This window comes from Capra hircus, chromosome 25 (genome assembly GCF_001704415.2).
Source record: "Capra hircus breed San Clemente chromosome 25, ASM170441v1, whole genome shotgun sequence".
Lineage (NCBI taxonomy): Eukaryota > Metazoa > Chordata > Mammalia > Artiodactyla > Bovidae > Capra > Capra hircus.
Window position 1 is genome coordinate 35,608,144 of NC_030832.1, and position 16,339 is coordinate 35,624,482.

Below are 16,339 nucleotides of genomic sequence, written 5' to 3' on the forward strand. Positions count from 1 at the left end.
AGGTGGCTCAGAACCTGTGACTCAGGGGTGTCCCCTAGGCTGGTCCAGGGGACGTGGTGGGCATGGGCAGGCAGGGCTCAAGGGAAAGGGACAGAGAGCCTGGCTCCAGCGTACACAGAAAGGGAAGCAGGGAGTCCCCAGGAGCTGACATCACACATCCTACCGCAGCCTGACAGGCAGATTTGAAAAAGGAATGGATGTTTCTCTTTGGTTGGGTTGTCTGCTGAAGGGAACTCAGACACTGTAGGTTTCGGTTTCAGCAAAGCTCTGGACCCACTCAGGGAATCTCAGGGATGAGAAAAGGGGGCAAGGCCTCCCCCGTGTGAGGGACCATGCCCCACGCCAGCAGAGCAGCCATCAGGTCCAGCCGCAGCTCCTGGGGGTGTTGCTACAGGAACCCGCTCACCAGTCTCCTGTAGCCTCACCATCACAGAGGGCAAGGGCACCGGTGTGGCTGCAACAAGGTATTTATTCAAAATATGCAAAGCTGAACATGCAGGTGCAAGCCTAACTTAGGAAGATCTGCCAGTGGCCCCAGGGTGGCCATGCCAGGATGGCCCACCAGCGGTTCCTTGGGTCTGAAGAGCCTGGGGCGTGGGTGCTCATTGGAGAGTACTCCTCACCTAAAAGCCGGAATATCTTGCTAAAGAAGAAAGCAAAAATCATAGTGCGTCTAAGGGGTTGGGAGGGGGTAACAAACTGTCTTGCCCTCTGGGGTTCCCTCTCTTTTAGGGGTTGGGTGGGGCCAGGATAAAGGCAGGTGCAGGGGGCTGGACTTAAAGCTCGCTGTCCTGCCAGGAAGAGCTTCCATTCCTTGGGGGGATGGTGATGGATCTGAGGGGAGCCCAAGGGGATCCTGGGATGGCCCGGGGGACCCCAACTGGATTAACCACAGCCAGAATCAGTGGGAACTCAGTGTCACAGCTGAGAGGTCTCTGTCCCCAAGGCTAGAGGTCAGGCTGCTGGGCAGGACCCAGGCTGGGTCACCAGCCTGAGATGGTCTGATTTGGCCTCAGGAGCTTTCTGGACTTAGGGAGCCTGACGAGGCTGAGACCCTCTTTAAAGGGAGATAGAGGAAACTCTGGGGAACCTCTGGCACTGTTGGGTGGAGGGCAAGAGTCATCTACACAGGGTATTTTCCAGGGAAGCCTAAGTCATTGGAAGCAGCTGAACAAGCAGGGGAACGCAGCCATCACTGTCGAGCCGGGGAAGTTCGGGGACATCACTGCCACAGGTCGCCGGCGGCCACCCCGTTGTCATTCTCGTGGAACTTGTGCAGGTGGTCGGCGAACCTGGGGGGCCACAGAAACATTTGCTGAAGCCGAGTGCGAAAAAGAAAGAGATGTGGGGGGTGGCGGGGGGCATGGAGGTCTCCAGGGGGTGTGTCTCTGTGGGTGGACCAGATGGGGGCAGTGATGGAAGGCTGGGAGGGGGGCAGGGGACATAAGAATGGGTGGTGCGGGGGCCAAGCAAGGGGCTGAGCGGGGCGCAGGGGTGGCTCACTTCTTGGCGCAGAAGGTGGCACAGTCCCGCTCCATGCTTTCGCTCCATGCCAGCTTGTAGAGCACCTGCCCCGGGGGAGAGACAAGGTCAGCTGCCTTGCGGCCACTCCGGCTGTCCACCTGCGGCCCCTGGGCTTGGCTTCCTGACACATGATGTTTCTTGTGGCCGCAGTCCCAAGTTGAGGGGCGTGGGGGGGGGCCTTGGAGATGTAACCTCTCATGCCTACCAGCTTCACAGTTGGTCAGACAGGCCTGGGCATGGAGCTACCATCCCTAACGTCGCTGGGCAGCACCTGGACCAGCTGGGCCCATCAGAGCTGGAGTCCGGATTGGCCATATAGGGACCATCTGGACTGTGGCCTCGCTGGGGGTGAGGAGTCCCTGAGGCTGAAGGCTTCTACAGGCGTGCCCCCACCCCTGCTGGGCGGACACGCGGGCGTCACCAGGCCCCCATATGCGCTGTGCCCGGGAGCTAGAATGCCCCTCTGCCCCCCAGGAGGTTCAGCTCAAGATGTCCCCTCTCTGTGCGGCCCACCTGGCTGTCCCTTAGCAGTGACTCTACCGTTAGGCCTCTTTTCCCATCTGCCAGTCTCCCTCATGGCCCCCTCCACCAAGCCTCCCTCCCAGGGCTGGGCCCTGCATGGAGACGGACAGGCTGCTGCCCCAGCCAGAGGGCCCCCGATGGGGACAGAAGTGGCCGAGCGCAGACTATGTGCCTGCGGGTGGCAGTTGTGGGGACCGTGGTGAATGTATCCCCGGCTGTGCCTAGATCCTCACTCACCAGGAAAACCAGGAGGTGCAGAAACAGCGTGTAGAAGAAGCCGATGGTGCGGGCCATCTTGTTGGAGAGAACCAGCCGCCCCTGGGGAGCACGCAAGGCGTGAGTGGGGTGGGGCGAGCCTCACCCACCTCTGCCGGTCTCACCCATCCAGGGCAGCAAGGGGCGCGAAGGGCAGGCAAATTAGGCTGTTCCAGCGTTCAGGCTGGGAACTCGGGGCCGCAGGAATGCTAGGGAATGGCGCCCCCGTGTGGCCACGTTCAGAATCTACCGTGAATAATAGGGGTGTCACGGAGACGGACAGATTCCCCCCTCCTAGGGTCACACAGCCACTCTGGAACGGGCCCCGGAGGGGCAGCGGGGTTCCTGGAGCTTTCCAGACTGGGCTGGAGGTCAGGTGACCAGGTGTCCAGGGTCGGAGGCCCAGGCCCAATCGGGGGAGGGCATGGTGGGCTCGGGGTCGGGGCGCGGCTCACCATGCTGAGTGTGGCCTTGTCCCACGGGCTCAGGCTCAGGTATTTCCGCTGCCGCTCCTGAAGGGCGAGGAGGGATGAGGAGAAGACCCCCAAATCCCCTCAGAGCCCCAGCTCACTACAGAGAGGGACCCTGTCCTGCTGTCCCTGCAGGGCCCTGGGGTGCGGAGGCTGCCAGAGGCACCCTGGTGCCCCAGTCCCACTCAGGGCCAATGATGGAGCTGCTGTCCCCCTCTGCAGTGGCCGACTCTGAACACAGAGGGTCTTCAGGGCGGGTGAGGGAGAGTTACAAACCCCCTCCCCACCACCGTAAGTCACCTGACACAGGGAGGCTCTTTGCCCGTGTGCCTGCCCCCCAGAGTGCCTGCACCTGGGGTTAACCGGGTCACGGCACACTGTCACGAGGCAGTCAGCGTCAGTCGGTGTTCCTGGCACTCCAGGCCCATCCTGGTGGACCCCAGGCCTCCCCAGAACCAAAGTGAGTGTGGGGGCTGCCCTGGTGGTCTGGCGTGTCAAGGTGCAGTGTCGGGGAGGGGTGCAGGCTGAGACCAGGGCTGGTGGAGGGGGGCCAGAGGGAGCCCGAGGCCAGGTGAGTTGGGTGGGCGCCCGGGGCTGCCCCGCAGCCGGGCCCACGCACCCGCTTGCTGAAGGAGGAGAAGGGGTCCAGGCGTTCCTCGTACTGGGTTGAGTAGCGCAGCTCCGTGTCGTCACTGCCACCGCCCTGCAGGAAAGGGAGGAGGAGAGACCCGGTCAGTGGACCCCACTGGAAGGCCCGAGCCAATGGACTGCAGCCTGACAACGTCACAGGGAGCCTCAGTTTCCTTTTCTGTACGACGGTGGAGGCGGGGACAGGGCCCTGGGTGATGGTGTGACATGGGTGGTGCCTTGTATCCAGGGGCACTGCCCAGGATTAGGGGTCTCCCCCTGGGGTCGGGGCCACAGTGCCTCAGGACAGGTGGGGGGAACTAAGACCCTGAGGGTGGCTGGAATGTACAAGGTGGACAGGGCGGGGCCCGGTGCAGGGAGGTGGGTCTGGAGGGGCTTTGCTGGGAGACTGCAGGGTGGCTGTGGGGAACAGGCCAGCACCTGGGAGATGAAGGCCGCCCCCCCCCCCCCCCAGCCCCGTGTTCTGCAGCAGGCCACACGGTGAGCTAGAACTAGTCTTCGTGGAGCCTGGGCGCCCTCTGGCGGCCTGAGAACAGCTTCAAGTGGCGGTGTGGGGGCTGGTGGCTGAGTCTGGGGCTTGTCCTAGGGAGGCCCCCCGCCAGCGTGCCACCGCTCCATCCTTCTACACCACTCCGTCTCCCCAGGGTCTCAGAGGCTTTTCCTGCACGAGGCGGTCTCCTGTGAACCCTGGGGGCTGAGAGAAGCCAGAGAGGGCCCTCCCAGCTCAGAATAGAGTGGGTAGTTTTCTATGCCAATCTGATTGATAGGTTTTTGGAATGTTGGACCCAATTCTGGTGTGTGTATATATATATATATATATATATGTTTTTATGTTTTAAACGAATCCCCCCACGGTTGTCCTGTATGTTCATCATCCCTAGGGTTAAATTTCCAGATCCTGGGGTCAGCGAGGAGAGTTACAAAGCCCCTCCCCACCACAAAGGAATCATGTGGGCCTGAGCCCTGTGAGCCCTGCCTCTTTCCGAACCTCATTAGCTCCTGGCTGGGGTGTCTGGTGAGCACGACTCCATCAAGGCTCCACAGGTCGGGGGGCAGCCGGCAAGCCTGGGGCCGGGGGGGGGTGTGGGATGGTCTCTGAGGCTCCCAGGCCTATTGCTGCCCAGCAGGTCACTGTCCCCAGCCGTCCCCTGGGACCTCTCCTCTCCCTAGACTGGTTCAGCTTGGAAGCAGGGGGGTGGGGGCGGGGGGGCGCTCACCCGGCCAGGGTAGCTCTGCAGGAACTTGATCTTCTCAAAGAGCTTGATGTTGTCCGCACGCAGGCTGTCCAGCTCCGTCTGCAGGGCTTGGATGGTGTGCTGGGCTAGGCGGTTCTCCTGGGGGCAGCCGGGTGGGTGAGTGGGTGAGTGGGTGGGCAGGGCCCACAGTGGAAGGAGTTGGGGGAGAGGCCTCCAAGCTGGCACGGGTCCCGCTCTGTCTACCCTGAGCCCCTGCTTGGCCTGAGGTCATGTCCTAGACCTGCCAGCCTCTGCTTAAAGCCTGGGGAGACCCCGAAGCAGGCAGAAGCCACAGTCCTTGGGTCACTTTCTTTTATTCTTTTTTTTTTCTTTCTTATTTTCCTGGGTCACTTTTTTCATGTTGTTTGTTTATGGCATCAGCTTAAAATTATTGTTGAGATATATTTCATATAACATAAACCTTATTTTAATGTATAATTCAGTTTTTTTTACTACATTCACAATGTAATGCAATCATCTTTAATTTGCATATTTAATTTAACATGCAAATTAAATATTTAATTTAATTTCAGAATTAAAATTAATTTTAATTAGTTAATTAATTAAAATTAATTTCAGAATATCTCTATCAGCCTAATAAGAAACCCCATACCTGTCATCACTCACTCCCCATGCCCTCTTCCCCCAGCCCCCGGCAACCACTAATCTCCTTCCTGTCTCAATGGGTTTGCCTCTTTCAGATGTCTTATATAAATGAAACCATACAATATGCGATTTTAATGTTTGCCAACCTAGCGGCAAAGTGACATGTGAACTCATCTTCCAACTTATTAAAATGGTTAAAGAGGTGTTTTCTTCACACTGTGAAAAGTTGAAAAGGACAAAAATGTCCGTGGTAGTGTATCAATTTCTCAAAAATGTAAAAATATAATCACCATATTGTGCAGCAATTCCACTTCTGGGTGTACACCCCAAAGAACTGAAAGCAGGGACTGTAAGATAATTTGCTCACCCATGTTCATGGCAGCATATTTATAAGAGCTAAAAGGTGGAAGCCACCCAAGTGTCCATGGACAGACGAAAGAAGGAACAAAATGTGGTCCATGCACACAATGGAATATTATGCACCGTTAAAAAAGAAGGAGATTCTGACACATGCTTGGCGTGGGTGAACCTGGAGGGCATTGTGCTGAGTGAAATCAGCTAGAAACAAAGAGACATTTCATTCCACCTATTTACTGTCTGAGCTACCAGGGAAGCCCCATATAAGATACCTAGGGTGGCCAAATTCATCGAGACGGGATAGAATGGTGGAGGGTGGCAGGAGGGAAAGAGGAGTGAGTGTTTAAACACTACAGAGTTTCAGTTTGGGAAGATGAAAAAGTTCTGGAAATGGGTGGTGGTGAGTTGCCTAACAGCATGAATGCACTTAACGCCACTGTGCTGCATTTGAAAAGGGTTAAGATGATACATTTTAAGGGATGTATCTTTTGTGTGTTCAGTCCTGTCCAACTCTTTGCGACCCAGTGAACTGTAGCCCCCCAGGCTCCTCTGTCCATGGAATTTCCCAGGCAAGAATATTGGAGTGGGTTGCCATTTCCTCCTCCAGATGTATATTTTACCACAACTTAAAACACATACATGGTAAAAAAAAAAAAAAAAAAAAGTATAGATTTTTAAAGCCGAAGGCACAATCTTATAAATACTCCTTCCACCCTACTTGGTCTAGTTTGAAGACCTTTCTAAAGGGCTGCCTAGACTCCCATGGTGACTGTCCCCAGCCCTGAAGGGGCGTGGGTGATCCCCGTCCACTTTCACGAAGGTAGCTGTGAGGGGAGCTGTCCTGACGGTCCTCCATTTGAAGCCTGTTGCTCTGCAGCCCAGATCACAGGGGATCTCACTGGATCTGGTTCAGCCTTGTCACTGGACCAGCTTGGGGTCCGGCCTGCACGGGTGCTCAGTGAATGTCAGCCTCCCCGAGACCCCAGCCTGGAAGCCCCATGGGGGAGCTGCGGGTGCGGAGGGAAGGAGCTAGATATTCCACCGCCTGCTCAAGCGGTGACTCTTTGAGAAGATGGAAACTTTCTTGGCTCCTCTTTGTACTGGGAGAGAGATCGGAGGACCTGGGCTGGCTCTGTGGGATGGAGGAAGTGGTCTGCAGGGTCCCCAAGGGGACACTGCATGGGAAAGACCCACGTGCAGCTGGACTGGTCGCTTTTTTTCCCCCAAAATATTTAATTAACTAATTTATCTGGCTGTGTCGGGTCTTAGTTGCGGTGTGCGGGCTCTGTAGTTGCCCTGCAGCACATGGGATCTTGGTTCCCGGATCACGGATTGAACCTGTGTCCCCTGGATTGGAAGACAGATTCTTAACCACTGGCCCACCAGGGAAGTCCCTGGGCTTGTCACCTTTGCAGACTAGACTGCCCTTTCCTTACGAGGTCTCTCCAGGAGGGCCACCAGTTGGGTGCTTAGCAGCCAGCAGGCTCTCTCAGACCCCACAGAGCTCCTGGCCTTCTCTAGACTGTTCCTCTTCATAGGGTTCAAGACCCTCCTCCCTGGGACCTGCCCCTGCTTTCCACCCCTCCACCTGATTGAGATGTTTCTTCCTGGACCACGGTGACCACCACCAAATCGTCTTCCTGGGCCAAGCCTTTGTTCTAAACTGGCTGCCCAAGTGACCGTCTTACCCTCCATCCTGGCAGTGTTGGTCCCTAGCTTAAACCCTGCCATCACACCCCAGCCTGGCAGTAGGGACCTTGCCTGGCAACTCTTTGTTTTGCCCCTGGACTCCCTTCTGGCTCCTTGACCCCATGTTTCTGTTCACTCGTTTACCTGGAGGGTCTGATTCTCCTTTCAAAGCCCAGCGTGACCTCATCTGCTCTGGGCAGCCCTCCCTGACCGCAGAGAACAAACCTAACCCCACTGAGGTCTGTGGTCTGTGACGCGTCTTTCTCCCCTACACCCGGGGGTCCTCCGCGCTGTGCTCAGGTCCGTGGAGTGTTGGGGCGGGAGGGACTCGACTCACCCCCTCCAGCTCCTGGTTCCGGGCCCGGAAGCGCTCCCTCTGGCTGGAGATGATGGACAGCAGCGAGTCCACCTGGCCCTCGGGGAGGGAGCTGGCAGGCGCTGAGGGTCCTAGGACGGAGGGACAGTGGCTTGAGGGTAGGGGAGGCCCAGCCCAGTGGGGGGCCCTCAGGTCACCAGTTCTGAGGGGGCTCTGGCCGAGTGCCATGGGGCGGAAGCAAAGAGACACTGAGGGGACTGAGTGGCCTGCCACCGCCACTGTGTCCTGGCCTCAACACCTGGGGGCACCTCTGCTCTAGCCCTTGGCTGCCTCTCAGGGCTGGGCCCCACCCCCGCCAGGGAGCTGATCAACACCCACCAGCCTGCGAAAGGCCCCTGGCAGGGCTGAGGGGGTCAGGGTTCCCATGGTGGGGGTGTCAGACTGAGGCCTAGCGGGGCAAGTGGGGGCCTCACCCTTCTTGTGAGTTTCTGCTGCCTTGCTGGCCCGGGGGCCTGGCTCTTCTGATGGAGGTGTGTGCTCTTTAGGGCCCAGGTGACCCCACCTCTGCTCCTGTCCCCCTCTCCTGCCAGCCCATCACAGCCTGGGCCCCTCCTCACCATAGAACAGGGCGGTGGCCTCCTTGATGGGCTCGGGAATCTTCTCCAGGCCGAGCTCGGCTGCGCCCTGCAGGTGGGAGGGAGAGGTCAGCGAGGCATCTCCACATTTGGCAGTGAACACAGCCATCCAGGGGGCCAAGCACACAGAGGGCAAAGAGCAGGTGGGGCGGTCTGGCGGCAGGGGCTGGACACGGCAGTGGCCACAGGAGGGCCCGGATAGGGTGCCTCACGTGGGCCACCAAAGCGAAGGTGGTTCACCCCGAGGCTGGAGTTCAGCGTGGGGCTCCCACCCGGCCACTTGGCCCTGACGGGCATCTGGGTGGCTCCGGTCCTACCAGCCAGCCTGCCGTGTCGCCCCCGCCCAGCCCCGTTTCTCTCCCTGGGCCCCGTTTCTTCATCTAAAATGAGGTGGGCCGTGTGATGATGATCCCTGAGGGTCCTGGAACTCCAGCCTTCCCTGATCTCGGGGCCCGAGGTCCTCTAGCCGTGGGATGGGTGGATAGTCCTGGCCTTGCTTCTGCCCCGAGCTGCCAGGGCCGAGGGCCAAGCCAGCACCCAGAGGCAGGGGGCTTTGTGCCCTTAGCCTGCGGCCTGCTGCCCCAAATAGGGCCTTTGTGGTGAAGTGAGTAGACAGACCCCAGAGGCTGTAGGTGACAGTCCCTGTGGGGCTTAGTGTGGGCCCAGAGGACACTGGCTGCCCAAGGACAGGCCGGCTTGCTTGGAAAGTCAGCGTTTCATGAGGCTGAAGGCAGTCTGGGCAGGCAGGGTGGGGTGGGGACGGGGGCGGGCTCACCTCGGCGTCCGGCCGCTGGATGGACTGGATGGTGCTCAGGTCCTGCTCCAAGCGGGCGATCAGCTCCCTCTGCTCAGCTGCTGTGGCTGTGAGCTCAGTGACGTGGACCTGCAGCTCCGCGCAGCGCCCTGGGCCAAAGGAAGACGTGGCCGTCAGAGGGACCTGAGGTGCACGCCCTGCCCTGTGCCTCCCAACACACAGCCTGTGCCCCTTCCCCAGGGGACCAGCACTAGAGCAGCAGGCAGGGGCCGGGCTCTCCTGGCGTGGGAACTCACTCTGCCCAAGAATTCTCTGGGTTTGGGAAGGATGGAGCCCAGGTCAGAGATTTAGGAGAAATGCCCCCCAGCCCCCACCAACCCCCGAGCCGCAGTGACCAGCCCTTCTCCCTCTGCAGGCCTCACGGCCCCCGTCAAGCAGGACAAGGAGGCTGAACCCAAAGAGTCCCGAGCTTCCTCCTGGGCTGATGCTCTGGGATAAGGACCAGAGGGAGGCCCCGGGGGGTAGGGAAGGGGAGGTGAGGGAGGTGCAGTGGGCGGTGCAGGGGGGCAGGTAGACCCCCCTCAGACCCAACGGGAAGGGGTAGTGAGGGGGTGCTGCCTTTGGAACGGACCTCAGACTTGCTCAGCCCCTCCCCTAACAGGCTTCAGCACACTGTCAGGGATGGGGCGGCGCCCCCGGGACCTCCCTGGGCCCCAGTCCCCGGGCCCTTTCCCCTGTCCCAACACCAGTTATCGTCTTTACAATAAAGCAAATGCTGAATAGTTCTGTGTGGAGACGTCCCTGAGCTTTGGTAGGGTGGGAAACATTGATGAGTCTCCCCGTGGGTGCCTTCAGCTGCCGTTGGCAGCGGGGACAGCAGTGGTCCAGAAGAGGGCAGGCCCGGGTTGGAGGAAATCAGTCCTGAATGCTCATCGGAAGGACTGATGCTGAAGCTGAAGCTGAAACTCCACTACTTGGGCCCCCTGATGCAGACAGCCGACTCACTGGAAAAGACCCTGATGTTGGGCAAGATTGAGGGCAGGAGGAGAAGGGGGTTGAGAGAGGATGAGATGATTGAATGGCATCACCGACTTCATGGACGTGAGTTTGAGCAAGCTCCGGGAGAGAGTGAAGGACAGGGAAGCCTGGCGTGCTGCAGTCCCCGGGGTCGCAGTTGGACACGCCTGAGCAACTGAACAGCAGCACCCCTACTTCTGGTTGGCTGTGTGACTCTGGGCAGCGACCTGCCCTGTGTGGGCCTCATTTATAGAATAATAAACCCTGCTGGTTGCCGCAGAGGTGGTAGTCCAGGCCAGAGGCCCTTGAGGGTAGATGGTATGGCCACCAGGGGGCAGTGTGGCCCCAGAAATGTCCCAAGGCCTCAAGCTGCGGGCAGGGCCAGGAGAAGGGCCCTGGGCCCTCACGGGCAGAGACACCCCTCACCGTGTGGCCTGCTCGCCGGCCAGCCTCACCCGCACCTGCTCCATCTCCCAGGTGCCGGCTGCACACCAGGCTCTTCACACATCTCACCACGGTCCAATCAGTTGGATACGAAGATATTACAGACGGAACTACCAAGGCTTCCTGACCTGGGACCAGACCCCCCAAGGGTGTGCACCCCCCGTCATGATGATGCCCTCCCCATGCCAGGATTCAGGCCCTGAGTGGACCTGTCCCGTCCGTCACCACTGGGCCCCCTCTTCACCCGGTGGGTAGGTGGTGCTGCCTGACGTGAGGGGTCTGAGATGGGGCAGGGAAAGAGGCCACACCTGAGGGCAGGAATGGGGCATGGAGGGAGGGCTGTGGGGGACAGATTTAGGGTCTGCCTTCAGCCTGCAGGCCCAGAGAGACCCCCCCCATGGGCTGTGCAAGGAGGCCTTGGTGAGTGTCACATACACTTAGGAGGGAGGTGGACAGGGCTCGTGGTGAGGGGTAGGCAGAGGGTAGCATGATTAGTGGTGAAGGGCTTGGACCGAGGGAGGGGACAGGTTTGGTTCTTGGCGCTGGGAGTCCAGAGGGACGGCCACAAACAGGAGCATCTCCAAAAATGGCGCCGGGTGGACAGGCCTCTGGGGATGAGCACGGTGGGGAGCCCAGAGAGGGCTCAGGTGGGCAGCCGCCCACCCCAAGGGGCAGAAGGGGCAAGGCAGGGGAGCCTGTGAGGCAGCCCGGTGTTGGGCCCAGGAGGTGTGCGCCAAGCCGTTCCGAGGGGACCCAAGCGCGGCCGGAAGGTTGGACAAAACGCTGGTGAGATGATCCTTCAGCCACGTCTGGGGGAGGAGCGACTCGCAGCTCCAGGAGCCATCCGTGGGCAGGGGGCATTCTCATGTCTGCCTGTGTCTGGTGCCCTAGGGGTGGGCATGCCAGTCCCCGCGCACGGAGGTCCCTGATGGCAAGCCCTCTGTCCTATGCGGTTCTCCCGGCCACGGCCGCTGCTGCCAATGCTCCCAGACACTCAGTGAGCCGCCGAGGAGACCTCTGGGGGTGCAAGGCTGAGTGTGTGGGTGGCTGTCCCCCAAGAAGTGTCTCTGGGTGAAGCCGAGGGCCATCCTGGCAGGTGTGGAGGTGACTGCCCGGGAGGCCCAGGGAAGAAGCTGGGCAAAGGCGGGGTGGTGGAGGCAATGGGACAGGGCTATCAGAGGGCCCTGGGGGGCGGCGGGAGACCTGCCACCCCTCCCTTCCTTCCGTCTCCTCTGCTGGGGGTGGGAACACGCAGAATGAGGTTTTGGGATCATGTTGCTGAGTGGCCACTTGGTGTCAGGGGAGGGTCCTGAGCTGGAGTCTGGCAGGCCTGGGCTTGAATTCTGGGCCTGCGGCATGGCAATAGAAGGTCCTGGAAAGACCCGTTATCCCCACTGTCGCAAAGAACCCACGAGGGTAGGCCTGTGCCTGGAACTGGCCCCCGAAACGGGGAAGGGGCAAGCGGCTGTGTAGCTGGGCTCTGGCAAGTCTGAAGGGCTTAGTGGAACACCTTCGGGGATGCACGTGGTGGAAAGTGGGAGCCAGGGGTCTGAGGCTGGAGATGCAGGTCAGGGAGACATCCAGGGGTCTGAAAAACACCTGGACAGGACTTCTGGGGATGCTGACATTTTCTGGGGTGTCCCAGGAATGACCCAGAGAGGAGATAGCAGGAAGCAGGGCAAGGTCAGGAAGAAGCATGTTAAAGCCCCAAGTTGAATCGGGACCATCCGTGAGTAAGGGGGGGTCACCTGTGTCTCAACAAAGGCTGGAGAGTTTGGTCAGGGTGGTGGTGGAGTGAGGGGTGGCAGGGGTGCAGAGGGGGGATGTGGGGACCAGCCCACTCCAGACGGACAGCAGATGGAGGTGGGGTGTGCTTGAGACGAGGGGACGTCAGGAGGGTGCTGCAGGGCGCAGTATGTGCAGCCTGGAGGAGAGGGTGCATCTTGGAGGGGGCGGCGGGGGCAGGGCGGGGATGTTTGGAGAGAGAACACCTCGCCTCTGAAATGTTGCACCCGTCCCCTTATCAAGGGTCATGGGACCTTGCCCTGGGAGAATCCGGGAAGGCTTTCTAGGGCGTGCGTTTCACAGAGGGGAGGAAGAAAGCAGAGTGACTATCACGGTGGCAGGATGATCAAAGGCAGAGTCGGGGGGCAAGGCTTGGGGGCATCACATCGTGGGCTTTCCTGAAGGTGGGGACCCCTGTATTCAGTCAGCCACAGGCAAGCCAGGTGGGAGCTCTGGGAGGGGTGTCAGAGTGCTTGGAGGGTTCTGAGGGGCACTCGGCTGCCAGCACACCCACCCCCTCCCCGCTCTGTGCCCCACAGGCGGCCAGAGACGGTGCCTGAGGGGCCAGCGCCTGGCTCCGCGGCCAGGGTATTCCCCAGCAGGTCTCCTCCGCATCCTGCATCCCTCGCTTCTTTCCACAAGCTCACAAGCACGCTCTTCTCCCCTCTGAAATGCTCCCCGCTGCCATTCTCTGACACCATGGCCCCTTTCAGCAAAACTCCCTGAAGAAGCTGCCTAGTCTCAAGCGTCCACTTCCTTAAACCTGCTCCGTCAGACCCGGACACCCGCTACGCCAACGGTCCTGGCCAAGGTCACCGAAGACCTCGCACCTCGCTCTGTCCTCGTTTCTCAGCCCTCATCTCACTGACTTGTCAGCACTTGCTCCCAGGGCACCATCCCGGGCCTCCTGCCCCCTGCTGGCCGCTCCTTGGTTTCCTTTGCGGGTCCTCCTCCCCTCTAAGCTTCCAACGCTGCTGCAGCCGGGGTGCTGCCCCTGCGTGCCTTTCTTGGCTCTCATGCACTCTGGGCACCTCTAGTGACATTTATAAGCCGACGACCCTCCAATGCACGGACACCTCCAGCGCACTCCTTTTCCTGGGCTCATCCTCCAATGGTATCTCAGACTTGACAGGTCCAAACTGAAGCCTGACTTCCCCACCCCCTCAACCTGCTTCACCCCAGCAGAAGCCCCTGGCACACGGCCCCAGGAGGCAGTGTCCCCAGGGCTGAGAGGCAAGACCATGCTTCAGTGGCTCAGACCAAACCCCTAGGGCACTCCCTGCCCTTGTCTATCCCTCCTGACAGCTCCTCTGTCTCATGGCTTGCGTTTGGCTTTCCCTTCCATATACAACCAGAATCCAATCGGTTTCACTACTGACCCCACTTGGTCCGAGTCACAACCTCCCACCTGGACTGTGGCCGCAGCGCCTGCTTTCCCCTCTCCTGCCCTCACCTTTAGAACCTAGTCACGAAGCAAGAGCCGGAGAGCCTTTTAAACAGTGAGACCAGACCACCCTCCCTTCAAACCCCATTGGCCCCTGCGTCCCTCGGAGTAGCAGCAGCCAGAGCCCCACCAGGCGGCACCTGGCTCTCGGACCTCGTTGCCACCCGTCCCTCCTGTTGGTCGCTCTGCTCCAGCTGGTTTCCAGGCATGTTTCTGTGCACAGGGCCTTTGCACTTGCTGCCCCCTCTGCCTGAAACATTCTTTCTTTGGGTGTCTGCATGGTTCATCCCCTTGCCTCTGTCAAGACTGTCTGAGTGTTACCTTCTTAGTGAGGCCTATCCTGACTGCCTATTTATTTATTTAAAAAATTTATTTATTTATTTGACTGCACTGGGTCTTAGATGCAGCAGGCAAATTCTGAGTTGTGGCACACGAGATCTAGTTCCCTGACCAGGGACTGAACCCAGGTCCCCTGCATCGGGGTTGGTCGTGGATTCTGAGCCACTGGACCACCAGGGAAGTCCCTGTGTGTGTGTGTGTGTGTGTGTGTGTGTGTGTGTGTGTGTGTGTGTGTGTAGTTAGTTGTGTCTGACTCTGCAACTCTGTGCGCTGTAGCCCACCAGAATCCATGGGATTCTCCAGGCAAGAATACTGGAGTGGGTTGCCATGCCCTCCTCTACGGGATCTTCCCACCCCAGGGATCAAACATACGTCTCTTATGTCTACCTGCATTGGCAGGTGGGTTCTTTACCACTAGCACCACCCGGGAAGCCCTGGGAAGTCCTTGACTACCTATTTAAAACTTTAACCCCTCCACGTGTCCTTCCTGTCCCCTTGCCTTGTTTCTTTCCCGTAACACTTATCACCGTCTAAGTGGCCGAGTGATTCATTTATTATTTCTGTTGTCTTCCTCCCTCACTGGAAGTTCAGCTCCTTGTTTGTCCCTGGCTGTAACCCCAGTGCCCAGAGCAGTGGCCCATGGTGAGCCCTCATTGTGCTATTAGCTGGAGCATCTGGCCTTTTAGAGAAGCACTGTGTCCTCCCTAGAGGACTCGGTGGGAGCCTACACAGGGGTCCTCAGGCTGCAGGGTCTCCCAGGGGGCAGAGGCAGTAGGAGCCTGGCTGGGTCAGCTGGCCTCGGCTGGACCCACCGCCTGGTTCAGGCTCAGGCCTCACCCGGGGTCCTCCAGGCCGTGCCCTGGCGTTGGGCCTGCCTGCAGATCTGCCAGAGCAGAGCCCCAGGGCGACCCTGCACCCTCACCAGTGGGTGTGTACTTGCTGGGAGCCTCCAGTGGAGCGGGGGTACTTCCTCCCTGGCTGGGGCCCTGTCACTCCCAGCATGGTTGCAGACACTCTCAGCGACATCTGAATTCCTTCTTGATGTTATTCACAGAAAAAGCATCACCTGGTGAGATGTCACCTCCAGACTTGGCTTTGTTCTTACCAACGGTATGGTCATCCCTGCTCCAAATGCTTCCCCTCGCTTACACCCTACCCCAGCACCGCGGCTTCCTGCTCCACTGACCCGCCACATCGTCGCTCTGCTTCTGGGTACGTGCTGCCCCTGCATTTGGGTGTCCTTGCTGCCTGTCCATCACAAATGCCTCCTTCCACCTCAAGGCCACACCAGGCTGGAATCTGCTAGCCCTTTTGCAAGTCCTCACCGACGTCACAACAGTTCTCCCCAGTCCTCTGTGTTCTTACCCTGGCTCCCTGCGTGCGGACCCACAAAATGCATGCCCCCTCCCCCGCAGAGCCAACATCTAGGGCCGTGGAAGAGATGGCAACACACCCCAAGGCTGCCACATGAAAGCCCTTTAAAACACAAGCTGTGGATGAGTCACGCATGTTAATAATATCACTGTGTCCCCTTACGCGGTATAAACCTGCCATTCCCCAGTGCATCAAATAAGGTACAGTTTTGTTCGGATCCACTTAACCAGAGAGAAAGGAGAAGAGCTGTGCACAGGGAGGCTGGACACTGCTTGCGTGGGGACTGCAGTCGGCACATCAAATCCTGCTTGTTTCTCTGCCTCTGGTGCTGGCTGTTTACCAAGACAGGACTTGGAGCTACAAAACCACGTGCAACTGCAGTTCTGGTTAATCAAATCTCACTGCAAGAGCAGGGAGAGCTTCTGGGTAAAAAGACTTTGTGTTAAGTGCTTTTCTTTCTTTTAAACATTTTATATCTTAATTTAAAGGATTTTTTAAAAGTAGGAGTGTACCTAAACTAGCAAACAAAAAATGATTGCAGTTAGGTTTTTTCAGTGCCAAACTGGGAGAGCCTTACTGGTTTTATGTAATTTCTCCCGTGGCGGGAGATGGGCAGACATTTGGGGGCAGCTCTGGACACTTCCACATCTGGGTGATGGAGGAGATAGGCTCAGGAGGGCCCAGCTCTGGTGGGAGGCTTTCCCTGCTCTGGGGAAAAGGGAGGGCGCATTGTGGAGGGTGCATTGAATCTAGTTTAGCTCACGCTTCTGTATCACCAGTAGGAACTTCACATTCTGAAACGCACAGATCAAGGCACAATCAACAAATACACACTCCTCCTGCACCCAGCAGTCACAGGTTGGGGAGGATGGCGGTTCTCTTTCAACCCTCTAGATCCTGAGACGACAGACATCCTTGGTCACAA

General features: G+C 58.7%; 1 protein-coding gene across 3 annotated transcripts in view; it reads right to left on the minus strand.

Annotated features, from left to right (window-relative positions):
* Nucleotides 450-16,339, minus strand: part of CUX1 (cut like homeobox 1) — a 361,373-nt gene continuing 345,483 nt past the window's right edge. For all 3 annotated transcript variants that reach the window (XM_018040282.1, XM_018040281.1, XM_018040280.1), the window contains exons 15-23: nt 9,033-9,160; nt 8,240-8,306; nt 7,644-7,753; nt 4,637-4,753; nt 3,391-3,474; nt 2,757-2,813; nt 2,284-2,364; nt 1,504-1,568; nt 450-1,292 (exon numbers count right to left, since the gene is read on the minus strand). In XM_018040282.1, coding sequence (XP_017895771.1) covers nt 1,223-1,292; nt 1,504-1,568; nt 2,284-2,364; nt 2,757-2,813; nt 3,391-3,474; nt 4,637-4,753; nt 7,644-7,753; nt 8,240-8,306; nt 9,033-9,160 — 779 coding nt within the window. In that variant the 3' untranslated portion in view covers nt 450-1,222. The remainder of the gene's footprint in view (nt 1,293-1,503; nt 1,569-2,283; nt 2,365-2,756; nt 2,814-3,390; nt 3,475-4,636; nt 4,754-7,643; nt 7,754-8,239; nt 8,307-9,032; nt 9,161-16,339) is intronic.